Raw genomic sequence first — 23,392 nt, 5'->3', positions numbered from 1 at the left:
CTAGGAAATATTGATCTTATTCCTTAAGAGCATGGCAGAGGAAATAGTAGAAACTTTAAAGCCAGATTCACCTGTGTTTGAATCCACATATCTGCTAGTATCAGTTTCTTCCTGTGTCAATTATACACAATAGTACCTAAGTGGTTACTAAGTGGTTTTGAGGTTTGAGATAATGTGTGTAAAGCATCAGCTTGATGTCTAAATTGGAGACGACGACGATGATGATGATGATGATGATGATGATGATTTTAGGAATTTAGGAGATGGCTCACACAGCCCTTTAGGCAATTAGTAGAGGGCTCTGATTGATTCATGAATATGCTTATAAAAAGTGGGAGTTCCAGGCTGGGCACAGTGGCTCATGCCTGTAATCCCAGCACTTTGGGTGGCTAAGGTGGGTGGATCCCCTGAGGTCAGGAGTTCGAGACCAGCCTGGTCAACATGGTGAACCCCTGTCTCTACTAAAAATACAAAATTAGCAGGGCATGGTGGTCATGCCTGTAGTCCCAGCTACTTGGGAGGCTGAGGCAGGAGAATTGCCTGAACCTGGGAGAGGAGGTTGGAGTGAGCCAAGATCATGCCATTGCACCCCAGCCTGGGCGACAAGAGCGAAACTCCATCTCAAAAAACAAACAAACAAAAACATCCAAAACTGCCAGAAGCCTCCAGAGCCAAGTACTGCATCCAAATAGACAAGGTAGCACCCCAGAGAGATTTCTCTTTGTGCTTTTTCTCTTTATGCCTTAGGCATAGCCCTTGGAAAAAACAAGAGGAATTTTCTAAAACAGGTGTGTCTGAATAGGCCTGAGTCATCCACCAAAATGTGATATTTCAGAAACTTTCCATTTTGAGCCTTTGCATGTTCCTGATTAAGTATAAATACCTTGCTTGCTGTATAAATACACATGGAGTATAACCTTTTGCTAAGTAATGCAAGACCAACAGCTACAAAAAGCTGAGAAGAGAGCCACAGCACAATTGAATCTAGTGGTTTCCTTTCACAAATCCCTTAGGATCCTGGAAAGGTTTAGCATTGAAGCTCCTAAGAGTTTCCCCTTGAACCCACTGCAGCCTGTTTTTTTTCTCCCCAGGAGCTCTGTGTATTAGTTGGTCTTATCCATCTGTAAGCTTTTTAAGCTCCCTAATAAAAACAATTGCATTTTCTTGGCTTAACTGCATATTATTGAGTGGTTGGTGTGTCATGCTATAAATGTACAGTAATGAGAAATGTTCTGTTCATTAGGGACCACCAACATACTAAGCAAATGGCCAATCAGCTATTTTATTGATGTGCGCAGAAAGTAACTCTTTAGATGTCAGAATATAATCATTAAAAAAAAAACCTTACTTTATTGCACCATGCACAGGCTGTATCATGTTGAATAGCAAAATAGTTTGATAAGATGAATCATTTATTATACATTTCATAAAGAAAACGATGAGGTTTTCCTATTGCAGTGATATTCCCCCAGCCTCATTTTTATCGGATACCATCTTCTGAGCTCCTTTCATTCTAGATTGTTTTGTAGAAGTATATAACAACTGAATTTTTTTTTTTTTTTTTTTTTTGAGATGCAGTTTCGCTCTTGTCACCCAGGCTGGAGTGCAGTGCAATGGTGTGATCTTGGCTCACTGCAACTTCTGCCTCCCAGAATCAGGCAATTCTCCTGCCTCAGCCACCCGAGTAGCTGGGACTATAGGCATGCAGCAACATGCCTGGCTAATTTTATATTTTTTAGTCCAGATGGGGTTTCACCATGTTGGCCAGGCTTGTCTTGAGCTCCTGACCTCAGGTGATTTCCCACCTCTCCTCCCAAAGTGTTGGGATGACAGGCGTGAGCTACTGCGCCCAGCTCAACTGATGTTTTGTAATTTTGCTAGACACAGCCACAACCTGCCAGGTGTTTGGGTGGGGGTGGGATGCAGAATAAACTTACACAAACAAGTCCACCTTTGGGTGAATATAGTTTTAGAAGCTCATCTCTAAGAAGTGGAAACTAGAGTGCTTATTAAGTAAGGGAACAAGTGACATAACCAGTCCTCCCTCTACCCACACTGATTCTCCACCACTTCTCTCCTTTAGCTTTCTGTAATTTGGGGGGGACACTGACCTTGCCTCAGCCACAGGATGGCCAAGTTCATGAATAAAGTGGGGGATATTCCATTTTCCTTATAAGGCTGAGGCAAGGCTGGCCTCAGAGTGTGAAAAAGCAAACAGAAGGCAACTTCTCCCTGGCTGAGAAGGCCCCAGCAGGTCCATGGATTTGAGGGGCAGAATGGAGCTTATGGAGTAATTGCTAATTGACAGCCAAGTTCTATCCCCAAAAGCAAAGAATCTGAAAAGCAATTTTGTATAGTATTCTAAAAAGTTGTCAAAAGGAAACAATAAAAATATTTTCAAACAATAACTTAATTGCTCTTTATTTTATTAACTCAATAAAATGTGACTTTATGTATGTTTTTGAATTTTTCCTACCATTCACTGTTAACTTTATAATTTTTGAAACTTTTAAATTCCCCAAATAAATTCTTCTTTGCTACCTTTGGGCAGGATTTTGGTGAAAATGTAAATGGGTCACTTTGTGTATAAGGATTGCAGCAATTATATCTACATAGATGTATAAATATTTGTGTAAACATCATTGTCTTAACCCAGACAGGTCCCAAGCAAGTGAGCCTGAGATACATAAAAAATGAATGGATGCCACAATCTGTGTGTATGTGTGTTGTGTGTGAATGGTGGTGTTAAAAATTATGCATGTGTGGTTTTGCTTATTGGATATGTGGTTCCTCCTTTTGGGAGTGTTCTGAGTTAAACCTAGACCCATCCCTTGTTCTGGCTCAAAGCCATTTTTCAATCAGAACTGATTGTGATGGCCATACTTATAACAAGTGAAGCCAAAAGCTTGCCCCTTTCTACACACTCGATTTTTCCCTTCACCTTTGCTGGTGATCTCCGGATGTGTGAGCCAAATGTGTGTATGTATGACTAGGTAAAACTTCAAATCAAAACCCCTTCCTGCCTTCCTTCCTTCCTTCCTTCCTTCCTCTCTCCCTCCCTCCCTTCCTCCCTTCCTGCCTTCCTGCCTTCTCTCTCTCTCTCTTTTCCTTCCTTCCTTCCTTCCTTCTTTTTCTCTCTCCCTCTCTCTTTCTTTTCTTAATAGAGTCTTGCCCTGTCACCCAGGCTGGAGTGTAGTGGCACAATCTTGGCTCACTGCAATCTCCCCTTCTCATGCTCAAGTGATTCTCCTGCTTCAGCCTCCTGAGTAGCTGGGATTACAGGCACCCACCACTATGCCTGACATTTTTTTGTATTTTTAGTAGAGACAGGGTTTCACTATGTTGGTCAGGCTGGTCTCAAACTCCAACCTCAGGTGGTCTGCCCACCTTGACCTCCCAAAGTGCTAGGATTACAGGTGTGAGTGACTGCGCCAGGCCTAAAACGGTGTGTTTTCAAAGAAAACTTTGAGTAAGAATAACTTAAGCCACAGCAATTTGAGAATGATCACAGTGGACTGACTCTTACCTTCCGGTATCCCCAGAGCTGGTTCCCCTTCAGGCCGTGACAGTCATAGAGTGTAACGGGGCTGTTGTGTGAGATCGCATCAAAGCAGTATTTCCGGGTATGCAGTGGCTCACCAGGTCGAATATCTTCTCTCCATCCAAAGGTAAAAAGCTAGCAAAGCAACAGTAGCAGAAAAGCTGCAGTGAGTTTGATTTGGAGAGAAGATGCAAGGGCAGGAGAAGGTATGTCTTTTAGCAATGTAGAACTCCTGCTTAGTGATCTACCAAAAAGAGCTAAGTCTCAGCCTAACAGAGGTGTTGGAAAAGGCACGTGTCATAAAGTGCTATAGCAGTAACAGCTGCACTTTTGGTCCAGGCTGCCAAAAAACACAAATGAAGAGTTTGCAATCAGGTACCAGAGAAAATACAGAGGGTGGTGGAAAAAGAGATGCAGGGAGGGGCATGGAAGAAGGAGATTGAAGAAGGAGTAAGAGGACAGAGGGAGGAAAGATAGAGGGGAGAGGGAGGAGGGTCAGAGAGAGAAATAAAGTGTTAGTTTGTTTGTTTTGAGATGGAGTCTCACCCTGTCTCCCAGGCTGGAGTGCAGGGGCGCGATCTCGGCTCACTGCAGCCTCCGCCTCTCAGGTTCAAGCGATTCTCCTGCCTCAGCCTCCCGAGTAGCTGGGATTACAGGCGCAGGCCACCATGACTGCTAATTTTTGTATTTTTAGTAGAGATGGGGTTTCACCATGTTGGCCAGGCTAGTCTCAAACTCCTGACCTCAGGTGATCCACCTACCTCGGCCTCCCAAAGTGCTGGGATTACAGGCGCGAGCCACTGTGCCTGGCCGGAAAGTCCTTAATAACACTCTACGGTCTTTATTTAGCTAAAATGTTACTGGAACAAATCCTACACAGTTTGCCCAAATTTGCAGATTAGCTAAAGAGACAAGGAGTAGAGATGAGCCGAATTGATTCTAGCACCTTGAAAAACCTAATGTAAAGGAAAGCTAAGCTTGATGAAGTGAAGAATGGGCCAATTAATTTCCCTAGGGTTGGTAAGAGTAATTCTGCAGGGCAATGTAGAAAGTTTTAGACTGTAACTCACAGTAAGAAATGCAGTTCACGCACACACACACACACAGAGACCTCCTGATTCCAATAGAAACAGAAGTTTCATGAAAGGATATTTACCCTTACTGAGTTTAATTGACTGATATTCCATCCAACACGTTCCTATCCTAGTCCAGCCTCTCCAATTCTATTATCCATCCCATTCTATTATATTATTCCATTCTATCATATTATCCCATTCTATTATATCCATCCCATTCTATTATATTATCCCATTCTATCATATTATCCCATTCTATTATATCCATCCCATTCTATTATCCCATTCTATCATATTATCCCATTGTATTATATCCATCCCATTCTATTATATTAAAAATGTGACCTATGATGCACTAAGTTGGCTTTACAATGTATTAACAAGCAAACAAGCAACACACCTGTAGGGGAGGAGCATTTGCTTGAGTTATTTGTACTGTACAACAAATAAGGGTATTTGAAAGGTACAGTAGGAGAAATCCTTAAGTAAGTGTGAAAATGGACTAGATGAGCCCTGTGATTGCTCCCAATTCTAAAATCCCAGGAAGGTTATGTAATTCTTACAATAGGACTTACGGCAGGCTGGCTGTGTGAAGCCAAACTGTGAATTGCAAAATAAAAAAGAGCTGTCAGGGAAACCCTGTGGATATAAAAGAAAGCACAATGCTGAGCTGTATGCAGATAATACACTATGCACCGACCAGGCCCTCAGTATATTTCAGCTGTTAGGTTCTACCTAGGAAAGGAAATGTAGAGAACCTGGCAAAATTCCAGGGATGGCTAACAAAAATAGTTAGGTGGTGAGGAATCTGAAGACAAATGCAAAGAACTGGGTTAAGAGGTCTCAAGAAATGACCTAAACGAGCATGGGAACAGCAACCTTCTGAATCATGGCCACTGCGTACTCTGTTACCCTGGAAGACAGGATAAAAGAGAAGATTTCATATAGAAGAACAAGAGGTTTTTAGAATAGGCATTTGAAATAAATTCACGAAGAGGAATTGTGTAGTCTTTTTTCCTAGAGTTTTTAAAGTATAATTGTGGACTGAGACATTTTTAGATTCATTTAAATCCCGCAGAGAAGAATGACTTCTCAAGGAAGTGTCTGTTCAGATTTTGATCACTCTCTTCTATTCAGAACTCACTGCTCTCTTGGATTTGGAAGCACTGTGCACCTCTGTTATCCTGTAACTGTCTCACCACCCTCTCTTTCATGCATGTCTCCACTGCAGGTGTTGCTCAGGGTTCTCTCTTGGACCCTGTCCTTGCACCTCCCCTGGTTGGTCTTTTACACTCTCATTTCAACTCTCACCAGTATGCCGGTCACTCATCATCCATCTTATGTCCAGTTCCTTGCAGAATTTCCCAGCTGCACATCCCATGGACGTCTCAGATCCAGCATATTCTAAATGCAATTGATTTTCTTCTCTTCTGCCCTGTTCCTGCTCCTTTATTTTGGTTTAATTGGTGGTCATGTCATGCACCTTATCAACCTTGGAGTCTTTAACTTCTTTGTTTCCCTTACCATCTTCGTCTAATCAGTGACCAAGTCTTACCACTTTTGTTTTATAAACATTTCTGAAATTTGTTCATTCCCTTCTATGCCCACAACCATTGCTCTCAAAAGCTCTTGCAATGATCTCCAAACTGGCTTCTTTCCCACCTGCCTTTTTTGGTTACCACACATCTGCCTTCCGCAGCCTCCAGGGAAGTCTGTTGGAAAGGCCTGTGTGACCTTGTTTCCTCTCAATCTAAAATCTCACAACCTTTTCACATAACCCCTAGGGAATACAGTTCAAACTCTTTGACCTCTTAGGAACTCTCCACAATCTGGCCTTTGCTGTTCTTTCCACCTACATTCCTTTCTTTCAAGTTTATGTTCCAGCAATGCTAAAACCTTTGTAGTTCTCACACAAACCAGGCTGTGTATTTCCTTCTGTGCCGTGTTCGTGTAAATCCCCGTGGTTGGAAAGCAGACATTCACTAGCCAACCTAGGTAATGCTCACCTGTCATGTAAGATTCAGTTCAAGTGTCCAGTCATCCAGGAAGCCATCCTCTTTGAACCGCTTACTGCTTTCCATCCCTTACCTATTTCATCATGATTGTCCACTTATGTTTCTCTATCCCTCCCTAGACAGTGAGATCCTTGGTTGCAGGGCTTGGAACATTTTTACCTTAGTGTTTCCAGCACCCAGAACAATTTATGACACACAGTAGATCCTCAATTAAATTTCTATTGAATAAATAAAACCCACAATTGTCTGTTATTATATGTTGAGATAAGTATCAAAATAAATGAATGTCTTTTTATTCTCTCAAATGAGTTTGTGCTGTTTAATTACAACAATAACAAATGATAATGCTTACATTTTGAATTTTCTACTTTGATGACTCTGGATTCAGTTACCTATTATTGGAATAGAAATTAATAGAAATTTCCTGGCCAATAAACCTGCCATTGGCTTTGATTAAATCTTTATTTTATTTAAATAGCACATGTCCCTGTACTATAGGCAGTCCAACCAATGCAGGAACAAGTGGTCTTGACTGATTTATTTCCCGCTCTGTCTCCATCTCTCTGTCTTTGGTTTTTATACACTCAGAAGGCCAGAGCTGAAAGGGAATCTAATCACTGCCTAGTACAGTCCCTCATGAGTCAGCTGGGGAAAATCAGGCCTGCAGAAAATGAGTGTCTTGCTTCTGTCACATCTCAAGAGTCCTCCCTTCTTTGGTAGATGGCCTTTTCATACTTTTTACTAAATGCATCAGTTAAGTCCAAAAGAATACCTGTGTTACAGCAAACACTGGCAAATCTGTCTGTTGGGCAACTTTATTCACCTATTGTCACAATTATATCTGCGGGCATCCTTAGGTGACTTCTGTTTCTTGTTTCCGGGTATTGTAGTGCCATGATCATGCTTAGATTTGTAGCCTGATGGTTAGCCTGTCATTTTCACAGTGTTTTATGTATTATTATTATTACCTGTTGATTACTTTCCTGCATCCAAGGTGATACATCTTCAGATTGTATCAATTACTTTATTCTTCTACACCTGCGATTAGCTAATGTTTTTCTCTCTTAGGTCTTTGAAATACTTCTTATTGCCATTTATCTTATCTCAGTGGCCATGTCAAACCAATCAGGCATTGAGTCTTTTCACTGGCACATTTTCCTGTCTGCAAATGTTTCCTGCTTGTCAAAGCAGAAACAAATAGACATTATGAAATTATATTCATTGAATTATATTCATTGTTTGCTTTGGGTAATGTCATTGTGACATTTATAGTTTGTCTTCACCCTTGGCCTGCTCTTATTGACAGAAGAATTTAGACTTTCCTCAGGTTTCCTGTATAATAACTCCTGATTTCTTTTCAACCTTAAATTCCTCAGTGTTAAAGGAAGTTGATGTTAATTTCTCCGCTTTCTTCTTTTGAATGATCCTTTAAAACATAGATTTACAATGTATATTAGTCCATTCTCACGCTGCTAATAAAGACATACCCAAGACTGGGTAATTTATAAAAGAAAGAGGTTTAATTGACTCACAGTTCAGCATGGCTGGGGAGGCCTCAGGAAACTTACAATCATGGTAGAAGATAAAGCAAACACATCCTCCTTCACATGGTGACAGCAAGGAGCAGTGCCAAGCAAAAGGGGGAAAAGCCCCTTATAAAGCCATCAGATCTCATGAGAACTCACTCACTGTCATGAGAACAACATGAGGGTAACCACCCCCATGATCAAATTACTTCCCACTGGGTCCCTCCCACAACATGTGGGGGTTATGGGAACTACAATTCAAGATGAGATTTGGGTGGAGACACAGCCGAACCATATCATTCTGCCCCTGGCCCCTCCCAAATCTCATATCCTCACATTTCAAAACACAATCATGCCCTTCCAATAGTCCCCCAAAGTCTTAACTCATTCCAACATTAACTCAAAAGTCTAAGTCCAAAGTCTCATCTGAGACAAAGCAAGTACCTTCCACCTGTGAGTCTGTAAAATCAAATGCAAGTTGGTTACTTCCTAGATACAATGTGGGTACAGGCTTTGGGTAAACACAGCCATTCCATATGGGAGAAATTGGCCAAAACATAGGGACTAAAGGCCCCATGAAAGTCCAAAATCCAGTGAGGCAGTCATTAAACCTTAAAGTTCCAAAATGATCTCCTTTGACTCCATGTCTCACATCCAGGTTATGCTGATGCAAGAAGTGGGCTTCCACGGCCTTGGACAACTCTGCCCCTGTGGCTTTACAGGTTACAGCCCCCTCCCAGCTGCTTTCACAGGCTGGCATTGAGTGCCTGTGGCTTTTTCAGGCTCATGGTGCAAGCTGTCAGTGGGTCTACCATACTGGGGTCTGGAGGATGGTGGCCCTCTTCTCCCAGATCCACTAAGTAGTGCCCCAGTGGGGACTCTCTGTAGGGGCTCCAACCCCACATTTCCCTTCTGCACTGCCCTAGCAGAGGTTCTCCATGAGGATCCCACCACTATAGCACACCTCTGCCCGGACAGCTAGGCATTTCCATACATCCTCTGAAATCTAGGTGGAGGTTCCCCAAGCTTAATTATTGACTTCTGTGCACCTGCAGGCCCAACACTACATGGAAGGTGCCAAGGCTTGGGGCTTGCACCCTCTGAATCAATGGCCTGAGCTGTACCTTGCCCCTTTTTAGCCATGCTGGAGCTGAAGCAGCTGGGACACAGGGCACCGTGTCCTGAGGCCACACAGAGCAGGGGGACCCTGGGCCTGGCCTGAGAAACCATTTTTGACTCCTAGACCTCTGGGTCTGTGATGGGAGAGGCTGCTGTGAAGGTCTCTGATTTGCTCTGGAGACATTTTCCCTATTGTCTTGGTGATAAACATTTGGCTCCTCATTAATTATGCAAATTTCTGTAGCAGGCTGGAATTTCTCTCCAGAAATTTTTTTTTCTATCTCATCGTTAGGCTGCAAATTTTCCAAATTTTGTGCTCTGCTTCCTCCTGAATGCTTTGCCACTTAGAGATTTCTTCTGCCACATACCCTAAATCATCACTCTCAAGTTCAAAGTTCCACAGATCTCTAGGGCAGGGGCAAAATGCCACCAGTCTCTTTGCATAACAAGAGTGACTTTTACTCCAGTTCCCAACAAGTTCATCATCTCCATCTGAGACCACCTCAGCCTGGACTTCATTGTCCTTATCATTATCAGCATTTTGGTCAAAGTAATTCAACATGTCTCTAGGAAGTTCCAAACTTTCCTGCATTTTCCTGTCTTCTGAGCCCTCCAAATCTCTAGCAAGTTCCAAATTTTCTCACATTTTCCTTTCTTCTTCTGAGCCCTCCAAACTGTTCCAACCTCTGTCTGTTACCCAGTTCCAAAGTTGCTGCCACATTTTCAGGTATCCTTATAGCAGCACCCTACCCTACCGGTATCAATTTACTGTATTAGTCTGTTCTCATGCTGCTAATAAAGACATATCTGAGACTGAGTAAATTATAAAGGAGAGATGTTTAATTGATTCACATTTCAGCTGGCTGGGGAGGCCTCAGGAAACTTACAATCATGGCAGAAGGGGAAGCAAACACATCCATCGTCACATGGCGGCAGCAAGGAGCAGTGCCAAACAAAAGGGGGAAAAGCGCCTTATAGAACCATCAAATCTTATGAGAGCTCAGTCACTATCAGGAGAACAGCATGAGGGTAACTGCCCCCATGATTAAATTACCTCCCACCGGGTCCCTCCCATGACACATGGGGGTTATGGGGATTACAATTCAAGATGAGATTTGGGGACACAGCCAAACCATATCACAATGTTAACTCTTATTTCTTTGCTTTAATATTAATGTGATATGTGTCATGTTGCCTGGGTCTCTTTGTATTATATGAATAAGGTCACTGGATTTGGTACTGCAAATACACTTATTATCTCTTGCTCTTGCTACCTGACTTGAGACAACAGAAAATATTTTTCTCTGTCTGGATTGTGATGTTTCATTTCATTGTTATGAGGTTTGCAGAAACCTGAAATACAGCATGTTCCTCCTTGCAGTTTGCACCCATCGGTATGCTCTGTCTTGATAATGAGACTCTTTTCCCAAAGAGGGAAAAAAGAAAGCAAAAGAATCTTTCCCCTGGATGCACACATTTGCTTGCTTCTGTCTTTGTGAATCTTCCCCTAGGCCCTGGAAATGGAGTCCGTGTTTGCTTCCTCGGGAGGACGAAAGCTGGGCTGCAACACTTGCTCCCCAGCATGACATCAAAGCCTGCTGCTGGGCCTGCAGAGTGGGAACAGCCAAACTAGGCCAAGGGGGTTCCTCCTCCTCCCCACTCCTCTCCCTTGGACTCAATGGGAGCTGGGGAGTATTCTTTCCAGACCTTATAGTCTTATTAGGATCTATTTTTGTTTTTCTTTCTTGATCCCTAAAGGAAGCATAATGCTACCATGATATCAAACAGCTACGCATATTGCCCTGGCAAAATGAATCATACATTTGCTTCCTCACAGAAACCACATTAGTCACCACCAGTGTTCTGCAGCAGAAGGCATTTTCTTATACAGGTCCTTCAATGGACTCTTTTTTATTTCCCATGTAACAATTTTGTTTTTTCCTTTTTTTTATTTTTGCCACTTTTTTTTTTTGGAAAAAAGGGATTATTTCAACTCTAATAAGTCTCCTTTTGTGTACTTTGAATGTTTTTGAATTAAAAAGAAAATCCATAATTTTCATGGTCCGATATGCCTTCCTCATGCAGGAATTTTAATCTAAATGTAGAAGAGTGATTCCTAATTCTTATAAGTCACTGAGTGATATACTGAATAAAGCTTACAGTTAATTACTGGCGAATGAAACAGCTTGTAATGTTTTAACCTCCAAGTCAATATATGGCAATATTTCAAATATGATGCATTTTCCACCACTTATCAACCTTATTTAATCCTACTGTAGTTTCATTTTTAGGATCTCTAGAGACAGGAAATCTTTTTAAAGAGCTGTATTAACTGGTCTTTCTGTTCTGCCTATGTAGTTTTCTGCTTGTCTAGTGCTGCCCTCTGGTGACCATTTCTTGAATTACAGGTCATAGATTTTTGCATTTTAGCCTGGGGGTGGGAGATGGGGAGTTGGCGGGGGCGTGGGGGGTGCGGGGAGTGAACTAGCAATTTTTAAAGTGTATGCAATATCGTTGCCTTTGTTTATATCCATGTTCAGCTGTCAAATAAAATCTGCAGGCCAGAGAAGATTTCATTCTAGAGCATTACTGGATAGAAATACTAAGCCCAGTTCAGACATCAAGGCCTGCTTTATATTCACCAGCTGGCCACGTGTGTTTCTTAGTTGGGCTGAATAGAGGTGGTAGAGAGGAATTTAGCCCAAGAAATGAAGCTTTTCCTTATGGCTTGCTCCTTTTTCTTTTTTAAAAAGTTCTTTTCCACTCTAGATTCCAGCCTTACCGTTAGCTTCTAAAGCCTTCTCTCTTGCTCCCAGGCTGAAGTCAGAATTGCTTGTTGGAGTTAACAGTCCAACACTATTCCTCAGGTCCCCAGTAACAACCCCATGGTGCTTACAGAAACAGACAGAGGAAGGAGGAGGCAAATCACTTTTCACTGATATTTGATTCCTATCAATAAATCCTGGAGTCACAGAGCCTTCTATAAACCCATCTGGATATATACATACATACATATATATATAAATTAGCCACCAAGCCTGGCTGATTTTTGTATTTTTAGTAGAGACGGGGTTTCAACATGTTAGCCAGGCTGGTCTTGAACTCCTGACCTCAAGTGAGCCACCCGCCTCAGCCTCCCAAAGTGCTGGGATTATAGGCGTGAGTCACCGTGCCCAGCCAGGCAGGGCACATTTGAATGAATAATAACTAGTATTTGCTGACTGTGCTGGGAACAGATAAATGAAGCCAAAGTCCCGGCTGCCTTGGACCTGAGAGAGGTTTCTAACTTGGTATTAGCATAAAAGGATTTGTGAGTGTTTGAGAGAAGGAAGGCAGGAGGGAGAGGATATTACTCTGCACCTGCTGCATGTGCAAGATGCCACCGCAAGAGTTATTCTCCTAACCACCCTGTCCAAGATGGAAGAACTATGGCCTAGAAAGATTTCACAGTTTCACAAGGCCACATGGTTTAAACTAAAATCCAGCCTGGCCTGGCTACAAGGCCCACAGTCTTCCTAGAATACCATGAGGCTGTGGGGAGAGGGTTCAAAGATCAGATCAGTGGTTAGGGAGAGGCGCTGTTGATGGACTGAACGACTCTGGACTGTATTGTGGACTTGGTTTTTGGCTGTTTTCCTCACATCATGATGCTCTGCATTGTAACGTGTGGTGGAGGTGAGGCAGGGAGAGGCAGTGACGTGGGGAGTGGGAGGTGAATCTCAGCACATCTGGACAATTCTTTAACATCCAGCGCTGAGCATGGTGGACCTTTTCTAGTTTAATGTACAAGATGGACACCAGAGGGATCTGGCTATAGGAGGCAGTAACGCCTTACTGGGAACTGCTTGCTTACTTTTTTGCTTTTCATAAGAGATGAGTGTGATGAGTACATAAATATCTGCTATGATATTTTCTATAGCTTTCTATTGAAATATTTCTTAATTTAAAATTAAAACAGTGAAAAGGGTTAGGTGAGCTTAGTGGTATGCACCTGTGGTCTGAGCTACTCAGGCTGCTGAGGCAAGAGGATCGCTTGAGCCCAGGAGTTTGAGGCTGCAGTGAGCTTTGATCATATCACTGCACTCCAGCCTAGGTGACAGAGCAAGACCCCACCTCTAAAATACAAGAAACAAAAACGCTAAAAGAGAGCAAAGCAATTTTTCCCACTATCTTTTCTCTTTCACAGGTGACACAGTATCAGGGAAGCTGCTTGCAAGGACTTTCAAATTTCTAAGTGGGTTAGAAATCACATCTCACTTAAACTGAGCTGCAGCGAAATGTTTTTCAATTAAAAGCAATTCAGTCTTACATAGAACAGAATAGAGAACCCAAAAACAAATCCACACACCTATAGTCGTCAACTCATTTTTGACAAAGGTACCAAGAACGTACACTGGGGAAAAGACAGTCTCTTTAATAAATGGCGCTGGGAAAACTGGATATACACATGCAGAAGCCTGTAATCCCAGCTACTCGGGAGAGTAGGTCGACCCCATCTCTTGTCATGTACAAAAATCAAATTAAAATGGATTAAAGACTTAAATCTAAGACCTCAAACTATACAACTACTACAAGAAAACATTGAGGAAACTCTCCAGGACATTGGTCTGGGCAAAATGTCTTGAGTAATACCCGCCAAGCACAGGCAGCCAAAGCAAAAATAGACAAATTGGATCACATCAAACTAAAAAGCTTCTGCACAGCAAAGGAAACAATCAACAAAGTGAAGAGACAACCCACAGAATGGGAGAAAATATTTGCAAAATACCCATCTGACAAGGGATTAATAACTGTAATATATAAGGAGCTCAAACAACTCTATGTAAAAAACCTAATAATTTGATTAAAAATAGGGCAAAAGATTTTAATAGATATTTCTCAAAAGAAGACATACAAATGGCAAACTGGCATATGAAAAGGTGCTCAAGATTATTGATCATCAGAGAAATGCAGATCAAAACTACAATGAGTTATCATCTCACCCCAGTTGAAATGGCTTTTATCCAAAAGACAGGCAATAACAGATGCTGTTGAGGACGGAGAAATGGGAAACCTTATACATTGTTGGCAGGAATGTAACTTAGTACAGGTACTATGGAGAACAGTTTGGAGGTTCCTCAAAAAGCTGAAAATTGGCTGGGCGCGGTGGCTAATACCTGTAATCCCAGCACTTTGGGAGGCCGAGGTGGGCAGATCATGAGGTCAGGAGATCGAGACCATCCTGGCCGACATGGTGAAACATCGTCTCTACTAAAAAAAAAAAAAGTACAAAAATTAGCTGGGCATGGTGGTGTGTGCCTGTAATCTCAGCTTCTTGGGAGGCTGAGGAAGGAGGATCGTTTGAACCAAGGAGTCGGAGGTTGCAGTGAGCTGAGATTGTGCCACCGCACTCCAGCCTGGTGACAGAGCGAGACTCTGTCTAAAAAAAAACACTAAAAATTGAGCTATCATATGATCCAGCAATACCACTGCTGGGTTTATACCCAAAAGAAAGGAAATCAGTATATCGAGGAGACACCTGCACTCCCATGTTTGATGCAGCACTGTTCACAATGGCCAAAATTTGGAAGCAACCTAAGTGTCCATCAATAGATGAATGAATAAAGAAAATGTGGTACCTATACATAATGGAGTACTATTCAGCCATAAAGAAGAATGAGATCCTGTCATTTGCAACAACATGGATGGAAGTGGAGGTCATTATGTTAAGTGAAATAAGCCAGGTATGGAAAGACAAACATTGCCTATTTTCACTTATTTGTGGGATCTAAAAATCAAAACAATTGAACCCATGGAGATGCTAGTAGAAGGATGGTTACCAGAGGCTAGCAGGGGTAGTGGGAGGGTATGAGGTGGGGGGTGGGAGGTGGGGATGCTTAATGGGTACAAAAAATAGAAAGAATGAAAAAGACTTAGTATTTCATAGCACAACAGGGCGACTATAGTCAATAATAAGTTAATTGTACATTTTAAAATAAGTAAACTAATATAATTGGATTGTTTGTAACACAAAGGATAAATGCTTGAGGGGATGGATACCATTTTAAATGATGTGATTGTTATGCATTGCATGCCTGTATCAAAACATCTCATGTACCCCATATATACGCCTACTATGTAACCACAAAAATAGAAAAAAGCAAACAAAACAAAAATCAATAAAAGCAATACATAGCCTTAAAGTATTTCCTGAAGTCCACGTCGGGGTGTTGTTGCTTATATCCTTCACATGTAAGATTAAAAACTACTACAACAACAGGAGGCCCATGTAAAGTGATCTGTTCATAGTCAGGGGAAAAGCAAGGTTAAGATTACATCACAAACACACAACAGCAGAGTCATTAAAACCATGAAATTTAGTTGGAAGTGTTCCAAAGCACTCTACAGGCTTCCTCTGTTAAACTACCATTCTGGGAAAAGAAATAAGACTAGGGTCGCAATCCACATTTCTCCCATCCTTTCTCATATTTAGAGCATAATTGTGTACGTTATCTGAACTGATTATCACAACTGCTCTGAGAAGAAACATAAACAGAGACATTAAGTGATTCACTGAACTGCAGGGCTGGTTGGTGATACAGCGGCCTCACTTCAGGTCCCACAAGTACCATCTGCACCATTCATAGATTTGTTCCAGCTGCATCCCTCTGTGTCTGCCTCAGCCCCCGACTGGCTCCCACTCCCCTGGCTTCTGGGAGGTGACGCACCTGTTCATGAGACCATGTTCTTTCAGAACCATCCTTGACACAGATGTCCAGCCTCAGCTCTGTTCCGGTGGCTCCATGCTTGCTGTCCACACAGAGATTTGCTGCCACATTTCGGATCTGTGGAAAGAAGAAAGAATTTTGAGTGTGGGGCTATGTTGTATTTTATCATTGGCTCCTAACAACCATGGTATAGATTAAGTAAGACATAGATTATCTTTTTGGTTACATGCATATTGAATGAGACCTTGAATTTGTATGCAATTTACGGAGAAAAATCAGGGAATTAAATGTAACGTTGAAGCCATCTTCACAGGCTTAACAAGAATTCTGGAAAGAAATATAGTTATAATTCAGTATTAATCAGTCTGTACTTTGACCCACTTCCTTGTAACTGAAAGTCTGTAGCACTAGATACTGACTATTTGCATCTCCATTGTTCCTATACATAGGATTTCTGATGTTAGAATCATAAGGTTTTTGTTTAAGAATTGCTTAAGCAGATATTGAATTCCAGTGCAACAGCTGACTGCAGCCAGTTTAAAGACCCTCACAGAGGAAATGGATCAACATGAGAATATTGTTTCTTCATCTCCCTGTCCCATGACCTCATGCTGCTCTCTGTGACCAATCAATAATCTCCCAACTTCAGCCTACTCCAAATCCCTTAAAAATCCTAGCCCCAAACTCCTTGGGGAGACAGATTTGAGGTTTCCTCTCGTCTCCTCATTTAGTGGCCCTATAATTAAACTCTTTCTCTGCTGCAACCTCATATCTTGGTGTATTGACTTGCTGTACACATCAGGCAACAGGCCTATTATGGTTAAAACATGGTCTACTCGACATGCTAAAGAACATGAGATGGTTAAACAGCCAAACTGCAGCTGGTTGGGGCAAAGAATGTGTTGATAATGCAACATAGGCAGTAGCCTAGAGTTTATGACTTCGGTAAAATGGGAGACTTTTCTTTTCAGATAGTGCTTAATCTGGAATTTATTATCTTCCTGTTTCAAAGCACCTTCTACCACTATCATGTTAGCAGGAGAGAGATCCAATATGAGGCGAATGTTGCAGTTATAGGATGTGATGGAGGAGAGTGAACCACTTAGCCCTGCATGGTTCTGTGCAGAACATGGTGACCTTTGGCTTCAGTTTGGCTACAATGGTCTTGGTCTACACCTATTGTCATAGTTTAGCATTGCTTGTGGATGATAAATTAAATGCCACTCTAGAGTATTAGCAAAATAGGAAAGACAGTGTTATTGCTGAAATACTATGATGGATAAAGATTCTCTACATAAAGCCTGACCTTTGAAAATTTGCAGAGTGGATAAAAGGATAATTCTTTACAATTACGTTAGCACTGATATAAGGAACTCAATACTTAGAGGTGGGAGAAGAGTTGATGATAAAAAGTGTCAAAAGCTGAAACAGCAACAGAAGTAGAGTCTGGGCAGAGACATGTCCTTTTGTCATATCTTGTTTTTTTTTTGAGATCGAGTTTCACTCTGTCACCCAGGCTGGAGTGCAGTGGCGCAATCGCGGCTCACTGCAACCTCCACCTCCCAGATTCAAGCAATTATCCTACCTCAGCCCCCTGAATAGCTGGGATTACAGGCGTGTGCCACCACGCCAAGCTAATTTTTGTATTTTTAGTAGAGATGGGGTTTCACCATGTTGGCCAGGCTGGTCTTGAACTCCCAACCACACTTGATCCACCTGCCTTGGCCTCCCAAAGTGTTGGGATTACAGGTGTGAGCCACCACACCTGGCCCTTTCGTCATATCTTCCTGCTTGAAGGTTTCACCAATCTTCCTGATAGTGTTAGAAGCACAGCCTGTAGCAGAGATGGATATTCTTGATAGTTTGCTATTTAGGTGTGTACCCTTACAGAAAGTCAATGATCTTAATCCTTTTTAAGCCTTTATATAGTCCTGGATTATGATAATACCTTCAGGTCCTTTTAAGAATGGAAACAAAACCAGGATGGGCCCAACTGATCATTTAACCAAGGTTCTTTTGCCTGGATGAGTAGATAAGGAAAGGAGTCTCTGCAACAGAAGAATACCCACCTGGGCCCGTTCCTGCTGGGGTGGGCAATGAGGCAGAGAGAAGGTTTTTATGAAATATACTGAGTATCATGAAAGGAATAAATAATGCTGGGATAGAATGGTGGTGGTGGAAAGAGTAGTTCATATTTCATTTACTCTAGGAGTAGAGGTTGGGGATGCCAGTCAGGAGGGAATCAATGTGGTGGGTACTAATCTCCTTATTCAATAGGGACTTAGGCGACAGGTTGGGTTCATCTGCTACTGCTGGGGCTCTGCTTTCAGGATCTCTGTCCCTGATGACAAGGTAATGTGAAATAATGCAGAGTACAGGGGAACAGTTCTTAACCTGGTTTTGCCTACAGATTTCTCTGAGAATCCAAGGAAAGTGGTGGACATTTTTGAAACAAACAAACAAACAAAACTATAAGTGGATATGTCCAAGCACTTTCGAATTGGTTTTCCTGGAACCCATCGACTCCAGATTTGAACCCTGAATTAGGGAAAATGCCTGCCCTGACCCCTTGGGAACTAGTTGCATTCCTTCTCTCAGTGTAGGAGATCTAGAAAGACAGGGAATGGACTTGGCTGGTTGTCAGAAGGCATCTGATTTGCTCTCATTTCTTTTACCTTTACTACACCTTCCCTGAAATAAGTACCAGGGAGGAACTTCCCTCTAGAATTTGTGAAGCCAAGCTTAAAATACACGTTTTGTAAAATCAGTTTCCTGATGTGTGATGGAGTTTCTCTAGTGAAATAGAAACACCCAGAAGGTCAAAGGTAGATTTTGCTATTGCTGTCTTGAGCCTGGCACACTCTGTAAATCTTCTATTTGATCTCCTTATCTGGGTGCAGCGTGTTGGTTTTCTAAAGCTGTCTATAACCTGAAAGCTACCTGACAGAACTCTGAGCAGGCCTTTCTTTTCATTCTTGGGCCATCTAACTCACAGACACACCCTTCTTAGAGAACCAGTATCAGTTTATACTGAAGACAACTTCAAGGCACTATTTTTTTCTCTACTTGAGTCCAGGAGCTCTGAACACATTTGGGAAGAAAAAGCAGCTGCTTGCAGGTTCATGGCCAGTGGATCCCAGGGGAGAAGCTTACTCTCCTATGTCGGCTGGCATTTGAACTCACATGTGGAGCAGCTCTGCTCCTGGAAAAGGAGGATGTGGGGGAGAAAAAAACATACTCAAGCCAGGGACACTGAGTGACAAGTCTGCCAAATCTGCCTGTGGACATGCACAAAAGCCTATTGGAGTGCCTCGTTTTGTTTTTAAATGTTATGAGCTCAAAAGGCCTCTGGCAGGGATGGAGGATACCATTTTCTAAACTCTTGAATTTTCTAAATTCTCACTCAAGCGGCATCTGTGTAGACAATGGGATAAACTGCTTTGGAAGCCAAATTTCAGGTTTCAAAGGCATAATTGTCTACATCTGTGTAAATTCCAGCAAAAAGTTGTGCCAGAGAGGAAATGCTGTGAGTTCACTATAGGATAAGGTAGGCAGCTGGATACGAGATTAATATCCAGCTCTTCCTCAAGATTAGTGTCCAGCCATTCCCACTTGCTTCTCTTCTTACCTGTCCACCTGCCTCTCTCCAGCACATATTCAGATTCTCTCATTTTGCTCACAAACTCAACTCCATTAAAATAAACAAGTGGATAAAATTCTAACAGAACTGATTCTAATACTTGTTTATTCACGCTAATAATATATTTTTTAAAAAATGTAGACAAGAACACTTATGATGATTCATATTTTTTCAACATGGGCTCTGTACCTCTGGCTGAAGGTGAAGCAGTTCACACACATACACATGGCCCAAACCTAGGACACGGGATATTAAATACGTCTATGGCAGAATCAATCATTTTCAGGCCTTATTCCTTTGATGCCCAGCTTCAGAGCTCGACAGCATTGAAATTGTGTCAAGGAATCCTCAGAGACACTGAACAGGATTAGAAAATGAGGCAGTGCTTGGCTGGGAATGGGTGGGAAGGAGAAAAATGAGGAAAAGAGGAATCATAATGTGTGACAGGAATTACAGAGATAATCTCCTTTTGGGCAAGGATCAGGAAAAGGTCTGGCAGAGAGTAAAGGAGTTCTTTAGGTCTCCAAGAGAAGTCAGGCTTAGCTTTAATACTGGCCCCCCAGCTCCCAACACAGGAGGTTTTTATCAGAGAGGTACAAGAGAAGGGGAATGTGGCATAAATGTCAAGGAGCCTGGTAGATGTGGGGTAGGTAATTCAACTGACTGTTAGAGAGGGACTAGCCTTAGCTTAACAAATGAGCCAGCATGGTCTGCTAATTCCTCCTGATAGCCTTAGGTCTTTTAAGTAAGAAGTGGTGGGTTCATTCCTCATTCAACATTTACTAGGTACCTGCTATGTCGTAGGCACTCTGCTGGAAACCAGGTATACAGCAAAAAATTAAAAAAGAACCAGTCCTATCCTTTGTGCACCTGATGGTCTAGTGAGGACATCAGAGAGGACCTGAATGGAAGAAAGGCTTGAGACTTCCAATATTTCTGGCTGTGAATTTTTAACGTGGCAAAAAAATTAAGATGCTCCCTTTTATGGACTATAGTTAATTTTATTTATTTATTTATTTATTTATTTATTTAGTTAGTTAGTTAGTTAGTTAGTTAGTTATTTAGATGGAATTTCACTCTTGTTGCCCAGGCTGGAGTGCAATGGCTCAATCTCGGCTCACTGCAATCTCCACCTCCTGGGTTCAAGCGATCTTCCTGCCTCAGCCTCCCAAATAGCTGGGATTACAGTCATGCACCACCACTCCCAGCTAATTTTGTATTTTTAGTAGAGATGGGGTTTCATCATGCTGGGCAGGCTGGTCTTGAACTCCTGACCTCAGATGATCCGCTGCCTTGGCCTCTCAAAGTGCTGGGATTATAGGCGTGAGCCACTCTGCCCAACCTCTGGACTATAGTTGATCTTAGAATGCAAATTTATTTGCAGAGCTGGAAAGACAGAAGACACTAGGGTAACACAGAAAGAGAACTGGATGGAGACTGAGCAGGTCTGGGTTCTGCTCATGAGGTACAAATGAGGTTCCCTATAACCTCATTTTTTTTTTCAAGAGATAGGGTCTTGCTCTTTTGCCCAGGCTAGACTGCAGTGGTGTGTTCACAGCTCACAGCTTGCCACAGTCTTTAACTCCTGGGCTCAAGCGATCTTCCCACTTCAGCCTCCTGTCCTTTTTAAAGCTCAGTTCATCCACTTACAGGAAGTCAACATTCTGAGAGTGATTTTGAATGAAAGGCACTTTGTAGTTAGAAATTCAAAGACTAAGAAAAACTGGCTTCTGTTCTCAAGGAGCCCACACATATCAGGGAGACATTACTCTGAAGACATCTTCTTAAGAGACTAAATGCTAAGTGAGACCTGAAGAGGAAATGACCGTTCTGGGTGAAATGGGCTTGGAGCACTTGGTAGGATGGATGACATTAGAAGGGGCCCTGGAGGATGAGTAGAATTGAATGTACACAGTAAAATGACAGAAGGACACTATTGCCTTAGGAATCAGAAATGAATACGGATATTGAAGTTTGACAGTGTACGGCATTTTTTAGGGAATGGCAAATGATATAGCATGGCTCAACATAAGGTTTGTAAAATGAAGATGATCATGCCTCAGAGGGCAGTTGTGAGGATTAAACAGATGCATGCGAAGGGCCTGGCACAGTGTTTGTACATTGCAAGTGGTCAGTAAATGTTAGCTACTATTTATTTGTTTGTTAATTTTTTTGGCTGAATTGTCTGTGATGGTAAATGGGGTGCTGCCATGGCCAAATCACATTTCTATTATATCATGTGATTGCTCACAGCACTTAAGTCGAAGGAGACTGCAGATGAACAAGCCTTGGTCCAGCATTGCAGGCCTGTTCTTCAGTGTGTATCACCGGTTAATCTTCACAGTGTCTTACACAATCCCCCAAGATCTCAATTTGGCAATTTGAGCACCACACCAAACACACCCACCTCCCTACCCCTCAATGAATGAACAATTTCTGCTGATTCTAGTCCTAGGTACTGAATGTCCCACTCCTTTCCTCTCCATCCCAGTCTCCCAGCCCTTTGACATCTTCTCATGAGCTGTTTTAAAAAATTGTGATAAAATATACATAATGTAAAGTTTATTATTTTAACCATTTTAAATGTTCAATTGAATAGCATTAAGTGCATTCAAAATGTTGTGTAACCATCACCAAGATCTATTTCTAAAATATTTCATAATTCAAAACAGCAACTATTAATCATTAAGCAATAACTCCCTACTTCCCCTCCTCCCCCAACCCCTGGTACTGTCTATTCTACTGACTATAAATAATATTTTGTAAACCTCATATAAATGGAACCATACCATGTTTGCCATTTTGTGTCTGGCTTATTTAACTTAACATTGTAGCATGTATCGGAACTTCATTTCCTTTTAAGGCCAATATTCATTTTTTTTTTTTTTGAGACGGAGTCTCGCTCTGTCCCCCAGGCTGGAGTGCAGTGGCCCAATCTCGGCTCACTGCAACCTCCACCTCCTGGGTTCAAGTGAGTCTCCTGCCTCAGCCTCCCAAGTAGCTGGGACCACAGGTGTGCACCACCATGCCCGGCTAATTTTTTTGTATTTTTAGTAGAGACGGAGTTTCACCTTATTAGCCAGGATGGTCTCGATCTCCTGACCTCATGATCCACCCACCTTGGCCTCCCAAAGTGCTGGGATTACAGGTGTGAGCCACCATGCCTGACCTCATATATATTTATATGAATGAACACATATATAAATATGCCAAATTTGTATCCATTCATCTGTTGATGGATACTTGCACTGTTTCTACTTTTTTTTTTTTTTTTTTCTAGAGACGGAGTCTCACTCTGTTGCCAAACTGGAGTGCAGTGGCACAATCTTGGCTCACTGTACTCTCCGCCTCCTGGGTTCAAGCAATTCCCCTGCCTCAGCCTCCTGAGTAGCTGGGACTACAAGTGTGCACCACCACACCTGGCTAACTTTTGGTAATTTAGGAGAGACAGGGTTTCACCATGTTGGCCAGGATGGTCTCGATCTCCTGACCTCTTGATCTGCCCGTGATCTGCCCAACTCTGCCTCCCAAAGTGCTGGGATTACAGGCATGAGCCACCGCTCCTGGCCTGTTTCTGCTTTTTGGCTACCGTGAATAATGCTTCTGTGAACACTGGCATGTAAATATCTTTCCCATCCTTGTTTTCAATTATTTTGCCTATACACCTAGGAATGAAATTGCTGGGTCATAAGGTAATTCTATGTTTAACTTTTTGAGGAACCATCAAACTGTTTTCCACAGTAGCTGAACCATTTTACATTCCCACAA

At 42.1% G+C, this 23,392-nt stretch overlaps 1 protein-coding gene across 2 annotated transcripts in view; it reads right to left on the bottom strand.

The window, feature by feature from the left end:
* The window catches only part of GALNTL6 (polypeptide N-acetylgalactosaminyltransferase like 6), a 1,265,432-nt gene that overhangs the window by 18,440 nt on the left and 1,223,600 nt on the right, over positions 1–23,392 (bottom strand). For both annotated transcript variants that reach the window (XM_024246076.2, XM_024246077.2), the window contains 2 exons: positions 15,985–16,101; positions 3,527–3,676 (listed from right to left, as the gene is read on the bottom strand). In XM_024246076.2, the coding sequence (XP_024101844.1) occupies positions 3,527–3,676; positions 15,985–16,101 (267 nt within the window). The remainder of the gene's footprint in view (positions 1–3,526; positions 3,677–15,984; positions 16,102–23,392) is intronic.

Source organism: Pongo abelii, chromosome 3 (genome assembly GCF_028885655.2).
Source record: "Pongo abelii isolate AG06213 chromosome 3, NHGRI_mPonAbe1-v2.0_pri, whole genome shotgun sequence".
In the NCBI taxonomy this organism is placed as follows: Eukaryota; Metazoa; Chordata; class Mammalia; order Primates; family Hominidae; genus Pongo; species Pongo abelii.
The sequence above is the reverse complement of the archived record's forward strand: the minus strand, read 5'-3'. Positions and strand labels throughout refer to the sequence as shown.